The sequence below is a fragment of the Dendropsophus ebraccatus genome, chromosome 9, assembly GCF_027789765.1.
Source record: "Dendropsophus ebraccatus isolate aDenEbr1 chromosome 9, aDenEbr1.pat, whole genome shotgun sequence".
In the NCBI taxonomy this organism is placed as follows: domain Eukaryota; kingdom Metazoa; phylum Chordata; class Amphibia; order Anura; family Hylidae; genus Dendropsophus; species Dendropsophus ebraccatus.
The window spans coordinates 24925291-24947380 of NC_091462.1; the positions used below are offsets into that span (position 1 = coordinate 24925291).

Genomic DNA, 22090 nt, shown 5'->3' on the forward strand with positions numbered 1-22090 from the left:
TGTTAGGGGTTGTCCAGGGTAAGAAAAACATGGCTGCCTTTTTTTCTCCCTCCAAAAACAGCACCGCACCTATTGAAAGTTCTCCCTGTTGGCTGTAGTTACAATGCCTGACATGGACTGGTGTGATGCTGTTTTTGGAAGAAAGCCTCCAAGTTTTTTTAATGTACAACCCCTTTAACTCATGCCTAGCCATAGTGGACTCTTCGGCAATGTAAAGCAGGACCCTGTATATGGTGGTAAATTATATTTATGATTTGGACATTTAAAACTCCCAATGGTTCCCGGAGGAGTAAGGAAGCCTTGGACAAGTTCCTCCAACAAATAGGGTACAGATAGCCAGCCAGAGCTGGGAAACATTTCACAGTCTCCATAGAAGTTCAGTGACTACATACTAGATAGATAGATAGATAGATAGATCTATTTAAATATAATAACAATGGGCAGAATTTACTAATACTGTGTAAGGGCCCTATTCCACCGGACGATTATCGTTTGGTTGAAATGCAGTTAAGGATTAACGACCGAACGAAAAATCGTTGATCACTTTATAAGGGTGGTATTACACGGGCCGATGGTGGCCCGATGATACCTGTAAACGAGCAGTGATCTGCTAGATCGTCGCTCGTTTACTGGACCTATTACACGGCCCGATAATCGTTAAACAAGGGCTGCAGGGACATCGTTACCGATGTCCTTGCAGCCCTTGCTTAACTATATACATTACCTATCCACGTTCCAGGGCTGCTGCTGTATATTGTCAGTCGCCGGCTGAGCACCGCTACGTGTAATAGCATCAGAGCCCGACAAAAATAGGTCCAAACCTATATCAACGATAAGCCGATGATCGTTGTCATCGGCTGATAGTTGTATTTATTACATGGAGCGATAATCGGCCAATTATCGTTCCGTGTAATAAGACCTATACCTATTTTTATCGTTGCTTGTTCGCAAAACGTTCGTAAATCGTTCGCATTGAATAAGACGTCGTTCGCAGTAGATACGAACGCAATAGCGAAGAAATAGCGAAGAATAAACTATTGCAAATATGATCGTAAGTAACGATTATCTTTCCATGGAAATGAGTGAACGTTTTCAGGTCTTTCGCAATAGCGGTCGTTTGAGATTGTTAATCGTTAACGATAATGCGAACGATAATCATCCCATGGAATAGGGCCCTTATCCTTAGTGCTGTATTAGCTGGCCCCAAGTGGATTAGTTGGGAGCTCTGATCCCTGTGATCGGCACTCGTTTACAGAGACGTCGCCAGTCTTGATCAGTCATGTGACTGTACAAAATATAGCTGGATCAATTCTGCAGCCCCCTGTGTCTGTCAGCCATTGGTCACACAGCCGAACGAGTATTTGACCCCATTACACAAGGCAACATTGGCCTGGTTGGGTGATAAGCTCCCCATGTAATTGAGTCTTTAGACGTGCTGCTGATATATGTATAATATAGTGACATCACTGCTCTCCTGTGCTACGAGTAACATAACATGACCTCTGTTGCATTATAAGGTTAAGGATTTGTGGTTTGTTTGTCTTTTTATGTTATGAAGTTATTACTTGTATTTCTTTGTATGCTCAGTGGTGAGTGGTTTTAATGTGTGGTTGGTTTACGTTGGGAAATATGGCGCTAAAACACGTCCCAATTACAAGTGTCTCTTTGTATTCTGTTAGACTGGGAGGAATCTCTGGGGCTGTTTGGTTTAATGATAAGAGGCGTATAAGTGGTTTTAACTCACAAGATGGTTGACTTTAGGTCAGCGGAAAGAACGCATTTGGCTCTCTAGTTATTTGAACAACAATTTGTGCTATTATTGGAGAACTGGGCTGGTCGTAGAGGATGTCGGCTTTGGCGAAGCGCCAACTGCAATGTTGGATTTGACCCTTTCCTAACCTTTTAAAAGTGAGTCTTGGAAACCAAGGAATTAAAATTTGAGATGATCGCCACCACCCTGTTCTGTTATGGAAAAAAATTGTAACAGAACAATCATTGACATTAATATTTTATCCGGTTGGCTCACTCTTCACGGACAGACACTCAGACAGTTGTGCATGTTACATCCATTTCCATAGAGATGAATGAAGAGACAACAGAACATGTTCATCCTGCTCTCCCTTATAGCTCCTACCAATGGTGGTGGCTCAGAAGTTTGACCATCTAACGTCTCCTAAATCCACTATTACGAGTTGTCTGGTTATAAAATTAAAAATGTCCGGGTATACTCCCTTTAAGGCTTGCATGTACCCCTTCCAAATATAGGTCATTGGGTCTGTCACCTGTTTGGATCTCACAAAGGGGCATTAATAGTACTAATTGCTAACTTTCTTTGTTATTCTAGCGTATGTATGCATGTGTGAGTGATACAGGATGGAGATCTATTTGTTTTATAGGAAATTACATGTTACAGACAATCAGATTAATACATAGTTTTAATATGGAAAGATTCAGTATACCTTGCTTTAGGAGTCCAGTGGGCGGTTCTGCTCAGTGACTGTGATCTCAGTATATGCACATTCATGCAGGGCAGGCTGTCAATCGTTGATTCAGACTGCCCACTGGGCTGTCATTACAAAAAACTTTTGACATATTGTAGAGATATGTCCGAAGTTTTTGCCGGTCCGGTTCTGAGTGTCCAGACCTGTATTGATCGGGAGAATGAGCAGGGAGAGGAACGTGCTGCCGCGTATTCTCTCCCCACTGTTAATTAGAAAAAAATAGAGTTCAACTCATAATGGAGTGCTATGGAACCCAACTTTCAACGCTTTTTCCCAACTCATAGCGGAGAGTGGACACGCTGCAGCGCAGTCCTCACATCGTTCGGTCACCAGATTTATACTTTGGACCAATCAAAACTTTTGACATGTCTCTGACAGCATGTTTATTGGGACATGTTCCCTTTAAGCTCTCGTCTTATGACAAGGGAATTGCTAAGGAAGCAGTGTTTCCCTTTTCTGTAACAAATCCACGGCTCTTTCCATGTCACATGTTGATGGTGTATTTTTGGTTTCAGATGCATCATCCGGAGGTCCCCCTAAGCAGAGACTCTCTGACTCTACTCATCCCAACCACTTCCTCATCAGATCTGACCCAGAAACAGTGACCACCATGTATTCCCCGGAGCAAACGTCACTCCATGAAAGTGAGGGTCTGTTCTCGTTTTATTTATTTGTTACTTCCAGAATAACTTTCAGACTAGTTTCTGGTTACTCTGAGTATACTTTATAGCTTGACTTTACTACATTGCTTTTTTAGGATCTCTAGGTAACTCAAGGAGCTCCACGCAGATGAACTCGTACTCGGACAGCGGTTACCAGGAAGCCGGGACCTTTCACAACCACAGCATGGGTAAACCGGAACTCCGCCAACAACACTCATTCTCAGGATCTACCACTAACCATTTGGTGAGGTCCTCAAGGGCTGAAGGCCAAACTGTAGTCCAGGTATTCATTGTGCTCCCCTTGCTATATACTGCTATTATATTACTTTCTTTTTTTTCTATGTATAGTCAATTAAATTTGTTTTCGCATGATGAGTAAATGTCCTTTGCCCTTGTCTGTTAACGTGTAAAAAAAATCCAACTTGGTGTTGTATTAGGTTTTTTTGTTTTTGCTCATTACATTGTTCTAGGGAGATGATTTATCATTTTTGCTGGAACTGCTATGGATAAGTCAGCGTTGTCTTATTATATTTTCAATGTGTTATTGTGTACGCCTGGATGTATTTCCTTTTTATAATTCGTATTCAGCTTTGAGAAATAGCACATCAAGAGGTATACATAACCTCTTTATTCAGAATTTACTTGCCTTGATACCATCTTAAAAATGGTGGCGGTGTTTTTGTGTGTGTGGGGGGGGAGAGTTTCTTTCTTCACTAGCATCTTAAAAGTGGTTCCTCATGAATAATAATGTACTGTAATTCTATGGAAAGAAGAGCAGGGCTTCTGTAACAAAAACTAGTACAAGTCAAATTTTTTTTGTTATATATCTGGCTATTCCCATGTTTTGAGACTCACAACTGAGGCTCCACAGACCCCTTCTTTGCATATAGATAGATAGATAGATATAGATATAGATATAGATATAGATATAGATATATAGATATAGATATATAGATATAGATATAGATATATAGATATAGATATATAGATATATAGATAGAGATAGATATATAGATAGAGATAGATATATAGAGATAGATAGATAGATAGATAGATAGATAGATAGATAGATAGATAGATAGATAGAGATAGATATAGATAGATAGATAGATAGATATAGATGTGTATGTATATGGAAGCCAATCATGATGGGATTAGCTTCTCTGACTTTCAAACTGCCTGTTCATTCCTTTCTACCCTTGCAATAACCCATATCTAGAGCAACCATTGTAGAGAAATTGTTGTAGTACATAGCTACCATTTAAATGAATGGCTGTCTATTTATTACATGGGCTGGCTGGATCCATGTTGGCACCTCTTAATTGGATAAACCACATTAATAATGTCCATATGCCTGAAAAGGGTTATCCAAGCTTAAAGAGGTACTACAGCCGAAAAAAAAAAAAAAAAAATCTTTCAAATAAATTGGTGTCCGAAAGTTTCAGAGATTTGTAATTTACTTCTTCGAAAAAAACTCCACTGTTCCAGTACTTTCCAGCTGCTGTTTGTCCTGCAGGAAATTGTATATTCTTTCCAGTCTGACACAGTGCTCTCTGCTGCCACCTCTGTAAATGTCAGGAACTGTCCAGAGCAGGATCAAATGTCCATAGAAAACCTCTCCTGCTCTCCAGACTAGAAAGAATCCACCACTTTGTGCTGGACAATACAGCAGCTGGTAAGTACTGGAAGACCTTTTAATAGAAGTAATTTACAAATCTCTGGATCTTTCTGGCACCCATTAATTTGAAAGAAAAATATTTTTGCTGGCGTACCCCTTTAACCTTAAAAGGAATCTGTCTCTAGATTTATGCTGCCTTAAATGAGGGCAGCATAAACTAGTGATATGATATAAATGCTGAACAGAACGATGTATTGCTTACATCATTCTTATCAGCAGTTCTCCTAATATGCAGGAGAATAGGATTCTTGCCACATCCCTCTCCCCACCCTCCAGCTGCTGGTTGACAGTTGACTGCCTATACACAGCATAGATAGATAACTGCTGGTGGGCGGAGTTTCTGGCTTCTCATGAATGATGAGGACCACTGGGCTCATGCTTATAATGGAGAGGACTACTTATTGTCCATGTTATTCAGGAGGATATTTCTGAATCAGTTGCACAGAACAATGTAAGTGATACATCATTCTATTCAGCTTCTCTGTTACTAGTCATCACTTTTTAAAGAAGACCTGTCTTCTATCCCACCCAAACTACAAGTTATGAGGGGCAGACCACAAAAGGCTGCTTCCTGCCCCACCAGCCCTGATTGATAAGTCTCTTCCTGTTTGGGTATAGAGAAAGATCTCTAAATCAAGGCCAGCAGGGCAGGGAGAGGCCAGCAAGGGCTGCCCCAATGACATGTGGTTCAGCTAGCATGTGGTGACAGGCTTTCTGTAAGACCTGGATAACTCCTTTAGTAAAGCATATAAACAGAGCAGTCTTTCATAAGGCAACCTGGGATTTTCTACAGGATTAGTTCAGGATAGATTCATTGAGGATGCTCATTGCTGGTGGTCATGAATATAGGGGGGGTCTTTATTACAGAGCTTCTGCAGTTAATGTTCCCTTTTCTCCCATGTATCTTTTCTAAATGTTTTCTAAACATGTTATCTTTTCTAAAAAAAAAAACAATGGAGTCTCCGTCATGATAATAAGTCTCCTACTTATAATGTATCACGGTGATTAGTTTCTGGGCCTTATGTTAACCCAGAGAGGCTGACTTTCCCATTAACCACAGCGTATATACTTAACGACTAGATAGCAACATTCAGACTGACGAATCATGAAATGAAGAGCGCTATCAAAAGCAGGAAAAAAGTTCTCAATCAAAATGAAACTCGACTGGTGATTACGTTACGCCGCATTTGTCTCATTAAGTTGGGAAGAGAACGGTTTTTAGCTTGTGGTGGTTTATACACAATAGTTATTAACTTTGTTGTTTCATCTTGTTTTGTAGCCACCAAATGCGATGGCCACCAATCGGGCAGTTCGGCGTGTTAGCTCTGTTCCCTCAAGATCACAGTCCCCTTCTTATGTCATTGGATCTGGAGTATCTCCATCTAGAGGATCCTTGAGAACTTCACTTGGTAGTGGCTATGGCTCCCCATCCATCACAGATTCACGACCACTTCCAGCTACAACCACATACTCTTCTACAACGTTGCCTTCCCAGAGAGCAGCCTCTCCTTACACAATACGGAGGTCCAACTCCCCAACTGGTGTTCGAAGGATCGGTTCACTCACTTCTAGGCAAAACTCCAATCCCAATGGCGCAACCTCAACTTACCAAACATTAGGTACTACAGTAAGAGTTGGTTCCCCACTAACACTACCTGATACACAAAATAGAGTTGGCACGTTAACCCAAGCTCCTATAGGAACAACCTCCTCTCCGAAGCGAGCTGGCATGACTGCAGTTCCGCAGCACATGGGAACTTTACAGAGGAACTTGCATGACATTGACCAATATGGCCACCAACCGTTTGATATTTATGAAAGAATGGTTCCACCTCGACCAGACAGCCTTACAGGTTAGTAAAAAATATATATTTTATGTATGGTAATAGTCGTATAGTTATTAAAGAGCTACAAATGTATAACATCGAGCTTTGCTTTGATGATCGCAAAGGCGGCAAACATTAGTTACTCTAAGTGGCACAGCAATCCACAGAGTTATATTGATGTATGTTGTATATCTCCTACAAATCTCTCAATTCCTCATGGGAAACATAGGTGTCTAAATTTTGATCATTATCTGTGAAAAAGAGGTCTCTGCTTTCCATATTCCCTTCTATATTTGAGTGGTTCCCTTGACAATAAGCTAGTCGCACCATAGTTAGCACTGTTGCTGGAGTCCCCTGCTAACAGTAAGCCAGTAACATTTTTGTATCACTGGCTTACTGTCAGCAGAATTGCAGAGTCAGGTGTACCTGTCCGTACCTTGTTGATACTATATGCATGGTGGATTTGTTTTGGAGACTCAGGCACTTTGAAAGACCATTTGGCTTTGGTGCTTGGCTAATAGCGTAGAATGCCACATAATAGGAAAAAACCAAAGAGTTGGCAGGGGTCTATCTGTTGTGATTTCTATCAGTCAAGACAAATGTCCTCCAAATGAGTGAAGCAGCAGCGAGCATAATTCATTCTCTACGGGGCTTTCAAACATTGCTCAGATATTGGATGACATATGATTGTGAGATTACCCCTTTAAGTACTACATCTTTATATAACATCCTATTTTTACAGCTTTTTTGTGTAATAAATTGTATAGCTCAGTTAGTAACCCAGTTCTACTGGAGAAGTCCACCACTTCTCATTGTAGTAATTACCGAGGCTTATGACAAGCGTGTGCAGCCGGGTGATCGGGACAGATGCACATGGCCAATCTGCTTTCATTTTCGTTCTTTCTCACTGAGTAGCGACTTTCTCAACATCGGGGAATCTTGGTGATTAGGAGTTTTCGCTTTTCTTTGAAATGTCATTGTGCATTCAGTGAGACCTTCCTCTTTGTGCCTGGGGCAGAAATGTACACTATTTCCAAATCATAGAGAGTCCTTCAGATGAAACAATTACCTAGAAATTCAGATCAGAAAAATCATGCCAGGTGGGAATGGCAATTATCAATAACAAATTGCCCAATCTCCATTTGCTATTTTTCCACGTAATTGCTTTTAGATGAATAGTATTCTCAGCTGAGGAGCTGATTTGGCGCATATTCAGCAGTCAGGAATAGGTGTTGAAATGCAGAAATCGTACACGCGGGGCGGATACGCCGAGGAAACTTAATGCCGTGTTTAGAAAAGAATAAGCGCTTATAATGATGTTTTGTCACAGAGTATTCAGTCGTCTTGTCTGTCTCGCAGCTCTCTGATATTTCACAGCGCTTACTGAGAAATCATTCCCATCAAGTAAGACGGGAACCACGACAAGTGGGTGATTTGCATATGGCTTCTCATTCATCTTAGGAGTCCCCTCTACTTTTGAAAAAAATTGTAAGCAATAAGAATAATAGACCCTGGGATCCTCCTTTCTGCGTTTTCCGATGCTCCATTCTATCCTTAATCTTTGTATGTACTACAGAGTATTGGAGACCGTGGCTGTACAGAAAAAGCTGTGTTACAAATGGTGCAAATATTTAATAAATTGGGGACATTTCATCATTATTTTTTAACACTTTGCTGAAAAATCACATTGTATTGGCCATGGCAGCACAGGCTTTAGCCAAGGCCTGGAGAAAAAGATAGGAAAGGATGTCCAGAACATGAACATGTAGGGCCTATTCTGGCCCCTTAACTGGTCAGAAGCTGAATTTGCTTGGTGGTGTGGAGTTCGGAGAAGTCCATTGATTTTCTGAATTTGGCATGAGGCGGGGCAGGGGTAACATAATAAGCAAGTGTTTCTTACCTTTCCCATGATCCTGATTTGCTGTATCACAGGCTCCATGATCTCCAGCATAAATTTTCCCCCCATGTTATCACAATTCCGTGTGAAAATATGATACAGCCCTAAGTTAAAGGGCTTATCAACCTACTGTATAAGCTAAAAAATGAAGTGCTAGCTGGTCTTACTTACCAAGTCCCCCTGAGTAGTTTGAGCCGTCTCCTGTCTTTCTAGCTGCTGCCGTTCCTGAGTTACAAGTTTTTCTAAAAGCCGATCTATATCAAAGATGGTGTCGGCCAGGAAACTACATTTCCCATCATGCATCTCCCTGATTGTTTTGTTTGCCTTCTCGCCCCCTTAGCTTTCTTTCCTGTTTACTGCTGTCATTACTGTTGCACAGTAAACACAGGACTGTTTTTCACTGATTTTGTATCACATCATCCCAATATGTATTCCATACTATCTGATGATGTAGCAGAGCTGACGCGTGCATGGTGTAGCTATGTGCTGTATAACGGACATGTTTACCGGGGGTGGGGGGTATAGTGCAGATTTAGATTTCTGCTTGCTGACTGTGAATAAAAACATTCTAGTTCCATCCAGACTCTACTAACATTCATAATACTTACAATATACAGAGCTGTGACACAAAGACAGGTACATATGCCTGCATTCATTGCAAGAAGAGGGAGAACTATAAGGTTTCATATTACAGAAACCTAGGCTCAGGGACACATGTAAGTCTATGGAAGCAGCACAGGTGCATGGAGATGATGCAGATGCTCCTAGTTAATAGACAGCTAACCCACCCCCAGAGAGGAGATCACATGTCCTGTGACTACAAAGGGAGGGGGAAGAGGGATCTGAGTGTTTTCAGAGTGGATATAGAAAAAGTGATTTTAGATGTCCAGAGTAGGTAAATATGAGAAGAAGAAAAAAACAGGGAAAGTGTGCAAGATAGGTTATACATGTATATTAGACATAGGGTGGTATTGGGAAGGGGGATTGTTTAGAATAGATTGTTATTTTTGTTATCTGGACAACCCCTTCAAGCTTGTTTTTTATGTTTCTCCCTGCTCCTGCCTCGTGGAAATTTTAAAATATCACCTGACTTCACCTTTAAGCTGCTGCCAGAAGCGTCTAGTGGCAGCTTTGCTCTTAAGGACAAAAAAAAAAAAACTAACTGAAGCGTACCATACGCTTTAGTCAATTGGCTCCTGGTGAAATTGGCATGTTTCGCTAATGTGTATAAGGGCCCTTAAAGTCACACAAAAATGAGTGTCTAGAGGATCTGCAGTACCAGTGGTCAGTAGAACGCTTAGGCTGGGCCCACACACTGTTATCCCTCTAGGTCATAGGTATACATCCGCATTGTCTGGAATTGGGTGGCACTTAGTGAATCGAGACGCATTGATCTAGTAGGTTGTTTTTCCTGCGTCTGTAGCTGGACGAAGCCAATATGTGGCAACTTACTACATGTCTGGGTGGCCAGCAGGGCACATGAAAAATTATACAGAGAGGATACTAATGGCCTAAAACAGTGGCTTTCAGAACTGGTATAAGTCCTGATTTCCATGGTGAACAGTTCTCTTTAATCCTCTCGACCAGTAATGCAATTCACCAGCCAAGTGTTACTATCCAGATCTCAGCTGTAACCTTCCTTCAGGAGTCTGCAGTAATGTCATGTTTTATTTATTCTGCTCGAATGTAAATTGGGTGCGGGCCGACGTGGAGATGTTCTTCTGATCATAATAGCGTTATTTATATGGAGTTTTCCCATCCTGGGGCTCGGGATGCAGTAGTTTAATGGGCAACAAACACAGACTAGAAGAATGATGGTGTCGGAGTGCACGCGGCTGGCCCAGGTGATGTATCAATGCTGAAATTCAGTGACCGCGACACAAAATATCCGTCTATAAGGCGCATGTCTAAATCTTTATGGCCCCACAGTAAAGATACTGGGGGAGATTTATCAATCATGGTGTAAAGTAGAACTTGCTCAGTTGCCCTTAGCAACCAATCAGATTCCACCTTTCATTCCGTACAAACTCTTTGGAAAATGAAAGGTGGAATCTGATTGGTTGCTAGGGGCAACTGAGCCAGTTTCACTTTACACCATAATTGATAAATCTCCCCCACTGTATGCGCTATTCAGGCTTAATGTGTACCTGTCGTTTCAAAGGATTGTTATATACTTAAATAATGTACTAGTGACAAGGTGATGTTAGTGCTCACGGCCATTTTATCTATTTCAGAGGTTAGTACCAGGGCTGTATTGTCTCCCAGTAGTGCACACACATGGACTTCCTTTCCCTTACTTCTCTGGCTAATCAAAGCAAATCACATAGTCCTCTCCGCTATTCCATGACATAGTGCTAGAGAAATTTCACTGAACTGAACAGGCTGGTGCTATACTGAGCTGTTGGTTTACACAGTACACTACAATAGAAGAAGAGGTTACTGATGCACAGGGTTTGCAAGGTACTATGTGAGAAAGAAAAGGAAAAAAAGATCAGCACCACAGCAAGGAAAGGGTTGCAGTAGGTACTGAGCTGCTACTGACAAGCTAAAGAGAGAGGGAGAGTACACAGCAGCTTTTAGCAGAATTAACACTTGTTTACCCAAAGGACAGCAGCCTTCAGCTTTATTGGTGGTGTAAGACTGAGGGAAGCCTTGATTTACCTTTGAACTGAACTAAACAGGCTGGCGCTGCACTGAGCCGTTGGTTTACAGGGTACACTACTATAGAAGGAGGAGTTAATGATGCAATGGATTTGCAAGATGCTATGTGAGAAAAAAAAAAAAGGAAAAAAGATCAGCACCACAGCAAGGAAAGGGTTGAAGCATGTACCAAGCTGCAGCTGACAAGCTAAAGTGAGGGGGTAAACAGCAGCATTTAGCAGTGGGAACACTGTTTTACCCAAAAGACAGCAGCCCTGAGCTTTATTGGTGGTGTGAGAGGGAAGCCTTGATTTACCTTTTAGGAATAGCGTGGATCATCTTCCGCAGGCAGACTGGTTCAGCTTACAGATACACAGTTCATACTTTTTCAAACTTTCTTTCTCTTTCCTGGACATACAAATCCTCAAAAGTAAAACAGTTAAGGAAGTGGCTCTCTGCCAGTAATTTCCTGGGCTTGATTGAAATGTCCCCCCCTTACTCAGATAGGAAGCGTCCTGTCAGTCAAGGGTATGTTGTTAGTGCCTGTGTGGTTTTGGGCCATAGCGTTTAGGCCCTTGCATTCCTGCAGTGTTCCTTTTAGTTGTTCCATGGTTTTGTGCATTGTATGACGGGAGGAGAATCTAATTTCTGGTTACTTTACCACTTGCAGGTTTAAGAAGCTCTTATGCAAGTCAGCATAGCCAGTTAGGCCAGGAGCTGCGTTCTGCTGTATCCCCCGACTTGCAGATTACCCCTATATACGAGGGGAGAACATACTACAGTCCGGTGTATCGGAATGCCAACCATGGAACCATTGAGCTGCGGCAAGGGTCCCAGACTGCAGTTTACCGTACTGGCTCAGGTGGGTGCATGGCTACATGCCCATTAGATCACTGTATCATGTAGTCCTCAGATGTGAATAGGAGATTTGCTTCATTCTGGGGCTAAAAGTCGAAGATAATGGATTTTTATTTTCAGTGTATATTGGCTGTTCTCTAATAAATCTTATATCCTTCCATTACAGTTAATTTATTGGTTGAGCAGTTCCCTAACGTAGAAGTGCTGACTAATTTGCAAGGCATGTACAAGTAATGCAAGTGGTTAGTGACTACAGCCGGCTACAGACTGGCCTGAAAACACTTGCAGATGGAGGAGAGGGGCTTAAAGTGGGGGCACAGTATTTTCCTAATGATTTTATAGGTGTCCCTCCAATACCCAGGTAGACATATAGCTGTAAATAATAAAATTTAAGCTGCCTGTAGCCACCACTAGGGTAAGCTGATGTAACTTTTAGTGTGTTTGCTTATTTTTCTCTTTTTGTCGAACACACATGCACCCTTGGCTGGGCTCAGGATGTATGTCTTTGGAGGGATAGAAGTTGTCAGCTGAGCCTAGTTTTTCATGTGTAGGTGAGTTGAGGGAATAGGTGCAGTATCTGGGATATGTAGACCACTGTCGATTCAGGAAACATGCATAGATTTAATAGTACATGCTAATATAAAAAACTTAGTAATATATCTTATCAGACAAAACTACTCCCTTCTCCTGTTAAGCATTCCCTCTCCCTTGCTAAACTGTGATCCACTTTTAAAAATCAGCTTAGCGACAACTTTTGTTTACTGGTTAAGACTTTTAGCAGCTCAGAGATTAGTTGACAAGTATTACAAGTCTATGGAGGAGGAAGATAGGAGGGAGAGTGCCTAGGAACACATGCAGAGAGAAAAAGCTCAAAAGACAACTCTGTATGAGATCTTCCTCCAGGCTTTTACACACACTGCTCATTACTGCTTTATTATGGCTTCCATGCTGCTGCTGCTGCTGCTACTTTTTAGGCTATGCACATACACTCAAGTGCAGGATCGCCTCCTCTATGTCTGCAGACACCATAGACTTACCATAGACATAGAATTACAGGTTAAGCTTAAAGGAAAAGTCTGATGGGGGGTGGGGGGGGACATAATAAAGAACCCATATTTGCTCCTCCCCGTGCCCACACTGCACTATGTCTCACTCCAGGGCACCTTTTGGCATTCTCCAGCTCTTCCACATCAGGACCCGGTTGATGAACGCCCTGTCAGCCAGTCAGTGACTGGGGTGGGACCCCACTGTAGTCACTGGCTGATGGGGGCATCCACCAGCCAGGTCAGGCATTTTCCCCCCTGAGTCGGGACACCATCAGAATTCAGGGCTCTTCTGACTCTGCAATTCGTGGGCACGGGGAGAGGTAAGCAGTTGTTGCTTATTATGTTCCCCCCTGCCAGCTGTTAAAATTTTAAAAAAGCTGAACCTCTCCTTTAAAGAGCAGAAATCTGCAGAAAGTGCTATATATGTTATAATGACCAGATATCACCTATTCCTCATGTACACATGGATGCTTGTCCTAAAAGTCACTTGAAACGACAGCTACACTTTAAGGCTCTTGGCTGATGCCGGCCATGCACTTCTTGATATCACAAGACGTTTAGCCAATCAAAGGACCCCTGTAGGGGGTTCCACAGTCCGAGATGTAGAACATGAATCTAATAATGAGATGTTCTCATTAGCGCCCCCAACGTGTTCCAGTTATTGACCCCGTTTATACGCCGTGCTTGTTTCTTTTAACATAAAATAATAGAGTCTGTGAATGCAATTACCGTAAGAAATTACAAGGGAGATAGACTCGGCAGTTAGCACGTGCACAGATGCCTGGTCTTGTGCGGTCGTCTCTCCGGGGGCAGTGGTACAAGCGCGGTGATGCGGCTGGAGATTAATTCATCAGTGCTCAGCGGGTTTGTTTTGGGTTCTATAAAGCTCTCGGTCTGTATGGGATGACAGTGATGGAGGCCGCGGAGTCGGCTGCAGCATGATGAATGTGCTATATACATGAGATGTGACCATGTTACTCCGCACAAAAGTAATTTATACCGGGCCTTTTTGTATCAGACAATTACCGCCGCAATAGTAAATCAGCCGCCACTGATTAAATGAGAGCCCAGTGGTAAATGATGTAAACTAATGGCGTGATGGACGTGGAAGCAATGCAGCAATGACAGGCCCGGCCGGTGCATATATGGCCGTTCTATAGAAAGAGGAAAAAATACCAAAATAACTGAACTATGAGATTCCTTAGGACATGGCTTCACAAACTGTGGCAGGACTGCAACTCCCATCGTCCCCAGAGAGCCAGAGTTTTAGCATCTAGTACTGTAAACCGGCCTGTGGCTGTCGGGGGATGCTGGGAGTTGTAGTTTTGTAACAGCTGGAGAGCCACAGGTTGGAGACCAGCGGCCCAAGATTTTTCCACTTGTATATGGAAAGTTCCATGTCTGATCCCGTTAGTTTAGGTCAGGGATAGGGAACCTTTGGCCCTCCAGCTGTTGCAAAACTACAATTCTAAAGCTTCGGCTGCCCAGGCATGATGGGAATCTTCCAACAGCTGAAGGGCCAAAGGTTCCCCATCCTTGGTTCAAGTGATGAGAACCAGCGATCACAAGAATGGAGGGCAGTTTGGCCCCCAGTGAACACACCAAAAGTGCGTGTGCTCAGCCCCTACTCCATCAGTACTCTATGGGCAGAGTTCAGTGCTCAGCAATGTTCACAAGTCCCTTAGAAAATGAATGAAGTGGCAGTCTCCATTCACTTGAGAGAAGGTTGACCTCCGTTGTTGTGATCAGTGGAAGTCCCAGCTGTCAGGCCCCGACAGATGATCAGTTATTACTTATCCTGTATAAAGGGGATCACTTTTAATATTGGGATAAGGCTGACAGTACACATTAGATAAGCCCAACCAACCTATATGGAGGCCTCCTAACTCTTGTTGAATTTTGACTTCCGTATCGTATTGTTCCTGGGGAGACAAGCCACTGCCAGTTTTTTGGGTTTTTGTTTTCTTTGAGAATACATGCACACTCCACTGCTTGTATATGGGACTTTAAGAGACTTACCGTTAAAATAAGTGACCTTACATACAGTACAGCAAGTCTTATTTCTATGGCTTCAGTTAACCCTTTTACCTTGTAGGATTGCAGTTAGCATGGCATTATGGCATTTAAAGTGTCCCTGTCATTTAAAAAAAAAAAAAAAAAAAAAAACATTGTCCTGTAATGTGAAAAGTCTGGATCAGTCAGGATCCCAGCAGCTGGGAGAAGCATTTGGTAGGGCGCTTTACTTCCCAGCTCACAGACATCTCCATCCAGCTGCTTTGCCGGCCCCACTGACCTTTAATAGTGCTGTCCAGTTGAGTGGGACAGAGATCAATGCAGGTCGGGGAAAAGGGCTCTACCAAACCCTTCTCCCGACCCGTTCTAATGATCGATAGAGGTATCAGCACCAGTACAGCGACTAGTCAAAATCTTTTTCTTGTCCATTTCTTTCCTAAATAACAGGGATCCTTTAGGCTGGGAATCTGTGCACATGACTGGTGCTCATGGTGCCATCCTGCATATGTGAAACTTCCCAAGATAAGGCACATTAGGTTATATAGGCGTATATGGGCAGCTGCCAGACACCCCTGGTACCCCATATGCAGCAAGGACCTGCATGTCTCCACATATGTACCCATACCTACTGGTGTTCTCTTGTTTGTGGGCAGGTGCCTACTGCCTAGTATGGTGCCATATAGTATCAGTACCATGCTCTGCTATACGTATGGACCTATCCTCCACTATAAGCAGTACACGGCAATATTCATGCCTTCCCTGTTTCACTCCTTGAGTATGTAACATGCGTTCTAAGATGACTTTATCCCCCCAAATCATTCTGACATTGAGGGTCCGGCGGGTTATTACCAACAGGGATGGTGAAATATTTCAGCGAGTAGATGAGATTGTCCTTAGACTTTACATTGTATGGAGGACGCCTGACATCATATAATTATATCATCTCCCCCTGCTATATTTATAGGCTTCTCCCGAACTCCTGGTCTGGGGTCTCCATTCCCCCTCCCCCTCCTTACTTCTGTATATTTACAGCCCTGAGGTTTATAATAACAGAAAAGTCGCTTTTAGTTTTTACTGCATAATAAAAAATTGTGGAATAAAATCTCCTCTGCTGAGCGGCTCCACTTTAATAATCGGCGGAGTTATAGTGAAGGCGCTCAGATCTGACACCGCCATTAAAAGTATAAAGGCTTCTCCTCTCCTCGGCGTGCTGATCCCTGACCGCTTCTCGCGCCCATACTCTATAAATGGCTTGTTCTGGCAACCCCGTCTATTTCATACCTTGTCAGAGCCGGCTCTCCCATTAGCCTCAATGACCTCATGCAAATAACCTTCCCTATTAAACATCCATTAGGTGTGATGGTGCGGCGCTCCTGTCAGTGCGGAGCAGGCGCTGGATCATAATATGATGTTATATTACAGTCTACAGGCTCTAATATATGCCTGTCTTACCACCATGACAAGAGGCTCATGTGATTGTCTCCTGGGGATGGTACGGCCTATTAACCCCTGCAGGGTAATTGTTATGCTGCAGGTTATAACCCTATAGTTATCCAAGGTGCATGATGGTGGCTATAGGGAAGACTATCTAGAAGAGTGAAGGCGAAGGATACAATACTCATTGCAGCCAATCACAATGCACCACATAAGACTTGTCTTCCATTACTGTTCTGGACTATCACGTCGCAGCACACACTCCTCTCTACTATACCGTAATATAGTGCACTGAACTGAACAGGCTGGTACTCTTCTGAGCTGATGACTTACACAGAACACTACTATAGATGCGGGTGGAGAAGGGGTTATTGATGTACTAGCTGACTGGTGGGGATATTACACTGCAGTTGTAGGTACACTGTTATTTACATTAGGGGGACGCTACCCCAAGGTTTATGGGGGGTTAGAGATGAGAGGGAAGCCTTGATTTACCTTTGAGTAATAGACTGACCGCTTGCAGGCACACAGCTAACACTTTTCTCAGGTACACTCTCCTGTATATAGCAAAACCCTATACCCACTTCCTTTTTTTTGTCCTGATCTAGTTGTTACTAAAGACAAAAATCCACTGACAACAGATAGTGGACCTCAGATTCCATCAGTCAGGGTCTTACTGCTAGGACCCCCCCTTCTCCCACCACCACCAATCTCTACATATAGCCTGGAGAAGTGTACAACTGTGCTCTTCACTCCCTGGCTCACCACTCAATTCAATCCATTGCAGGAGATAGGCTCCATAGACTTATAATGAAGCCCATTCACTGCATGGAGTCTAAACAAGTGGCAAGCTGGGGAGTAAAGCACACAGCCTCATCTATGTGACATGTCAAACTTTTTTTTTTTTTTTTAAGTGACAGTGACCATTTAAAGGCTTTATCCAGGATTAGGAAAAGCACAGCTGCTTTCTTGTGAAACCAGCGCCACCCTTGTCCACGTTGTGTTTGGTATTACAATTCTGCTCCATTTACTTTAATGGAGCTGAACTTTAAACCCACACTGAGGACAGGGGTGGTGCTTTTATAATCCTGTATAACCCTTTTAGGCTCCTGTGCCCCCATGACAACACTTCCTGCCTCTCAGTTTAGGCATTTCAAGGCTACTATACAGACTGAAGGCCCTTACTCCGGCTAAGATACCTTTTTAGTGTCAGAAATATTAATTTTAAGCGCAGTGAAAAAAGATAAAGCTTTGTTTCTTGGATCTGGTACTTTGTAAGCAAGACGTGAGCAGCGAGGCCCCCTACTTGTGGTGTGTAGACATTGAAGACCGAGGTAATATCACCTCCACCAGTCACAATGTGAATTAACATTGATTTAACACCTCATCCCGTACTGTAATAACAGAAAGATTTATGTTCTGTGTCCATGTGCATGATATAATTTACTTGTTACATTGGTTTAATATTCCATTGTTCTCTATTGTTATGATATGGTGTCAGATAGGTGCTTGCCGCTGCCAGTAAGAGCCATAGGGTATACTTAGCCTGTGTATTAGACACTCGCTCTCGGAATTCTCTTCTGATCTCCTGATCCTATAGTTGTCGGTGGAATCTGCAAACATGCTCGTAAATACGCCACGATCATGTTATATGATTATAAACTGGTCTTTCTATTGTTACGCAACTCGAACTTATACTTTGTAAAGTTATGTAACTTTGTGGGTTGTTTCCAGAATTTATGAAATTTCTGCTTACAGATAGTGAATGGAGGCGGTCTTGCGGGTGGAGGCGGTCTTGCGGGGGAGGTGGTCTTGCGGGTGGAGGCGGTCTTGCGGGGGAGGTGGTCTTGCAGGGGGAGGCAGTCTTGTGTACATTTAGAGGCTAAAATTGATCACATTTTGCTCAAACAACTACAGGCTTTGGTAAACGCGAGAGCAATGATATTTTAAAGGGGTTATCCAGCAAAAATCTCTTTTTCTTTCAAATCAACTGGTTTCAGAAAGTTATCTAGATTTGCAATTTACTTCTATTTAAAAATCTCAAGTCTTCCCATACATATCAGCTGCTGTATGTCCTGCAGGAAGTGGTGTTTTTTTTCCAGCCTGACACAGTGCTCTCTGCTGCCATCTCTGTCTGTGACAGGAACTGCCCAGAGCAGGAAAGGATTTCTATGGGGATTTCCTACTGCTCTGGACAGTTCCTGTCATGGACAGAGGTGGCAGCAGAGAGCACTGTGAAAAGAAAACACCACTTCCTGCAGGACATACAGCAGCTGATAAGTATGGGAAGACTTGAGATTTTTAAATAGAAGTAAATTACAAATCTGTATAACTTTATGAAACCAGTTGATTTGAAAGAAAAAGATTTTCGCTGGACAACCCCTTTAATATAGCTTTGCTCTCACTTTTTACCAAGGCCGTAGTTGTTTGGGCAAAACAATAAATTTTAGCCTCTGAATGTACACAAGACTGCTTCCACCTCAAGACCACCTCAAAGATTTTCGCTGGATAAACTCTTTAAAAAAAATTGCTTCAAGAGCAGCTCCACCTCATCTATAGGTCATGTTTGGTATTGCAGCCCAGACCCATTCACTTTGCAATACCAGACGCAACTTTTGAAGAGATGGGGGGGGAGATTTATCAAACATGGTGTAAAGTGAAACAGGCTCAGTTGCCCCTAGCAACCAATCAGATTCCACTTTTCATTCCTCACAGACTCTTTTTGGAAAATGAAAGGTGGAATCTGATTGGTTGCTAGAGGCAACTGAGCCGGTTTTACTTTACACCATGGTGCTCAGTGCATGAGTTGCAAATGAGTGAAGGCATCTGTGTTTCTATTCACTGACTGCAAGCAGAATAATTTCATATGTTCATAACTACAGGGCTGATAACTTCTTGTTTTAAAGCAGTGTTCTGCAACCTGTGGCCCTTTCAGCTGTTGCAAAACTACATTTCCCAGCATGCCCTGACAGCCTTCGGCTGTCAGGGCATGCTGGGAAGTGTAGTTTTGCAACTGCAGGAGGGCCGCAATTTGCAGAACACTCCTGTTAAGTATAAGATTTTGCAAATTCCTTCACATTTATTTTTAGATTCCCATAGGGGGTAACACACTGAGGGTCCCCAGCACCTGTCTGACACTACACCGATAGTAGCTCTGTCTTATGTTTGTACAATTGTTCCCCTGCCCCCTTTGTCACTCCCCCAGCTGCATGTTGTAAATCCTAGGCATAAAGGGTTAACCCGATCTCCACCACCCACGTCTTACTGCTGTACTCTGTGTGTTTCGGGCGATGGGGCACGGTAGCTCTAGTCACAATGGCTGTGTCGTTTTTGGAGGTCCGGAGTGAACTTATCGTTTTATTTTGCTAGGGTCGGGTAATCTGCACAGGACATTGAGCCAACGTAACACTCTTGCATACCAAAGAAATAATTATGCTCTCAACACCGCAGCTACCTATGCGGAGCCATACAGATCAATGCCATACCGGGTATCTGAAGGCGGCTATAACAGGATGCCACACGCAGCGCCGGCGGATGATGGAACCACACGCTCGCCCTCCATCGACAGCATACAGAAGGATCCCAGGCAAGTAACCAGGGCTTGTTGGCTTTTCAAGTTTTAAGAGAAGCAAATAAGTTTATTTGTTGGGCTGATTTATATTGCTTCAGGTTTCTACACTTAAAGTGTCACTGTCGTTTAAATATGTTTTTGCAGAAATCAATAGTACAGGCAATTTTAAGAAACTTTGTAATTGGGTTTATTAGCCAAAAAGTGCATTTTTATCATGAAAAAACAGTTTGAAGCTCCTCCCCTCCCCCCATGATTCTTTTATGAAGAGGGGAGGGGTGGAGATGAGGCACCAAAACAGGACAACATAGAGTTAATTTACAACTACATCACCGGGCTATCTCCTCCAAACTCAGCACTGACCACTCAGACCTCTGAATACCGGCTTTCCCACAGGTCCCACTGTGTAATCCTTTGTTCTCTGCTCTCTGCTTCCGACTAATCTCCCTCCTCCCCTCTCCATAGATTAGACAGGACTCGACTGATGTTAAAGGGTCGAGATTTCCTGATAATAAGAGGTTAATGAGATAGAGGAGGGGGGGACCTGGGGAAAGTATTTTTGAATGCAGATAATGGCATATTTGCCTAATAAACCCAATAACAAAGTTTCTTAAAATCGCCTGGACTATTAGTTTCTGCAAAAAAAACGACAGTGACACTTTAAGTGCTGTGGATTTTGCCATAGTTTTGGATGCAGATTAACCACTCATTGGGTATAATCCACACCAGACCACATGATGCTGTAACCATTATTAAGCAGACCTGTCAAACTGTCCGGCGTCCGCATTGTTCTTCAAACCCAAACGTTCGCCATTTGATTCCATGCACCTAGAGAAGTTGGATGCAGCCCTATGGAGTCCTTGGAAAACATGGATCCATCCATAAGTCATAGGCTGTATCCATGTTTTCCTAGCAGCCCTAGGGCAGCATCCAACTTCTGCAGAAATCGGAGAACGTTGCCAAACCTGAACATTTTGACCGGTCCACTCAAGACTAACCATAACGTTTTCTAGAGAGTTTCTTCAGGATTTGTGGTATTACAACTCACGATTCATTTACATTATTGGAACTGAGCTGCAATACCACACACAACCTGTGGACAAGGATAGCGCTGTTTTGGGGAAATAGTAGCTGTGTTTATTCTAGTTCTCGATAACCCTTTTAAATGGATTGATCATTGGGGCTCTGTTCTCTGGGATCCTCACTGATCGGGGGAACAGAGGTCTCATGTCCCCTCTGGTCCGACATGCTCCGTGCTGCTCCATTGATCTCTATGGACCTGATGGAGATAAGAGTACAACACTCGACTGTATTTGTCCAGCACATAGAGCTGGAAGGAGTTATCCAGGGCTAGAGAAGACACAGCTACTTTCTTGTAAAAACAGCGTCGCCCATGTCCTCAGGTTGTATGGTTTTATTTACTTCAATGGAACTGAGGAACTGAAGATACTTCGATCTCTATCCTGAACACCATTCCCTAAATTACCACCCAGCTTTCCCTGATTTCTGAATAGTTTTGCACCAGTTTAGATGTTGTCTGTATATCTCTGTATAGATAGACCTATCTACAGGAAAGCTGGGTGAGATCTGTAAAGTCACATATGGTTCATTGTCAGTAACCCAACTTTCCCAGAAATAGAAGGGCTGCATGAATATCATTTATCACTGACATAATAAGAGTCAATGGTGTGTTAGCTGGAGTGTAACATCATATAGCAAAAATCTATAGATGAGAGTGCAGCAAAGTGATAGAAAATGATATTAGATTCATATAAGTTATCATAAGATTTGTGTCATGAAATGTTCTTTTATAGTGGTTGGAAATTGCTTCTTTCTTTGAGCGCCACTCCTGTCCTTGGCCTCTGTCCGGTATTGCAGCTCGTTCTGTTCAAGTAGGCAAAGCTGGGCTGCAGTACCGCACACAACCTGTTGGCAGCAGTGGCGCTGTTTGCCATTCTCATAATGAT

General features: G+C 42.9%; 1 protein-coding gene across 1 annotated transcript in view; it reads left to right on the forward strand.

Annotated features, from left to right (window-relative positions):
• Positions 1-22090, forward strand: part of PKP4 (plakophilin 4) — a 204390-nt gene that overhangs the window by 133972 nt on the left and 48328 nt on the right. The window contains exons 5-9 of the mRNA XM_069982735.1: positions 3017-3145; positions 3259-3446; positions 6121-6694; positions 11875-12066; positions 19925-20145. Of these exons, the coding sequence (XP_069838836.1) occupies positions 3017-3145; positions 3259-3446; positions 6121-6694; positions 11875-12066; positions 19925-20145 (1304 nt within the window). The remainder of the gene's footprint in view (positions 1-3016; positions 3146-3258; positions 3447-6120; positions 6695-11874; positions 12067-19924; positions 20146-22090) is intronic.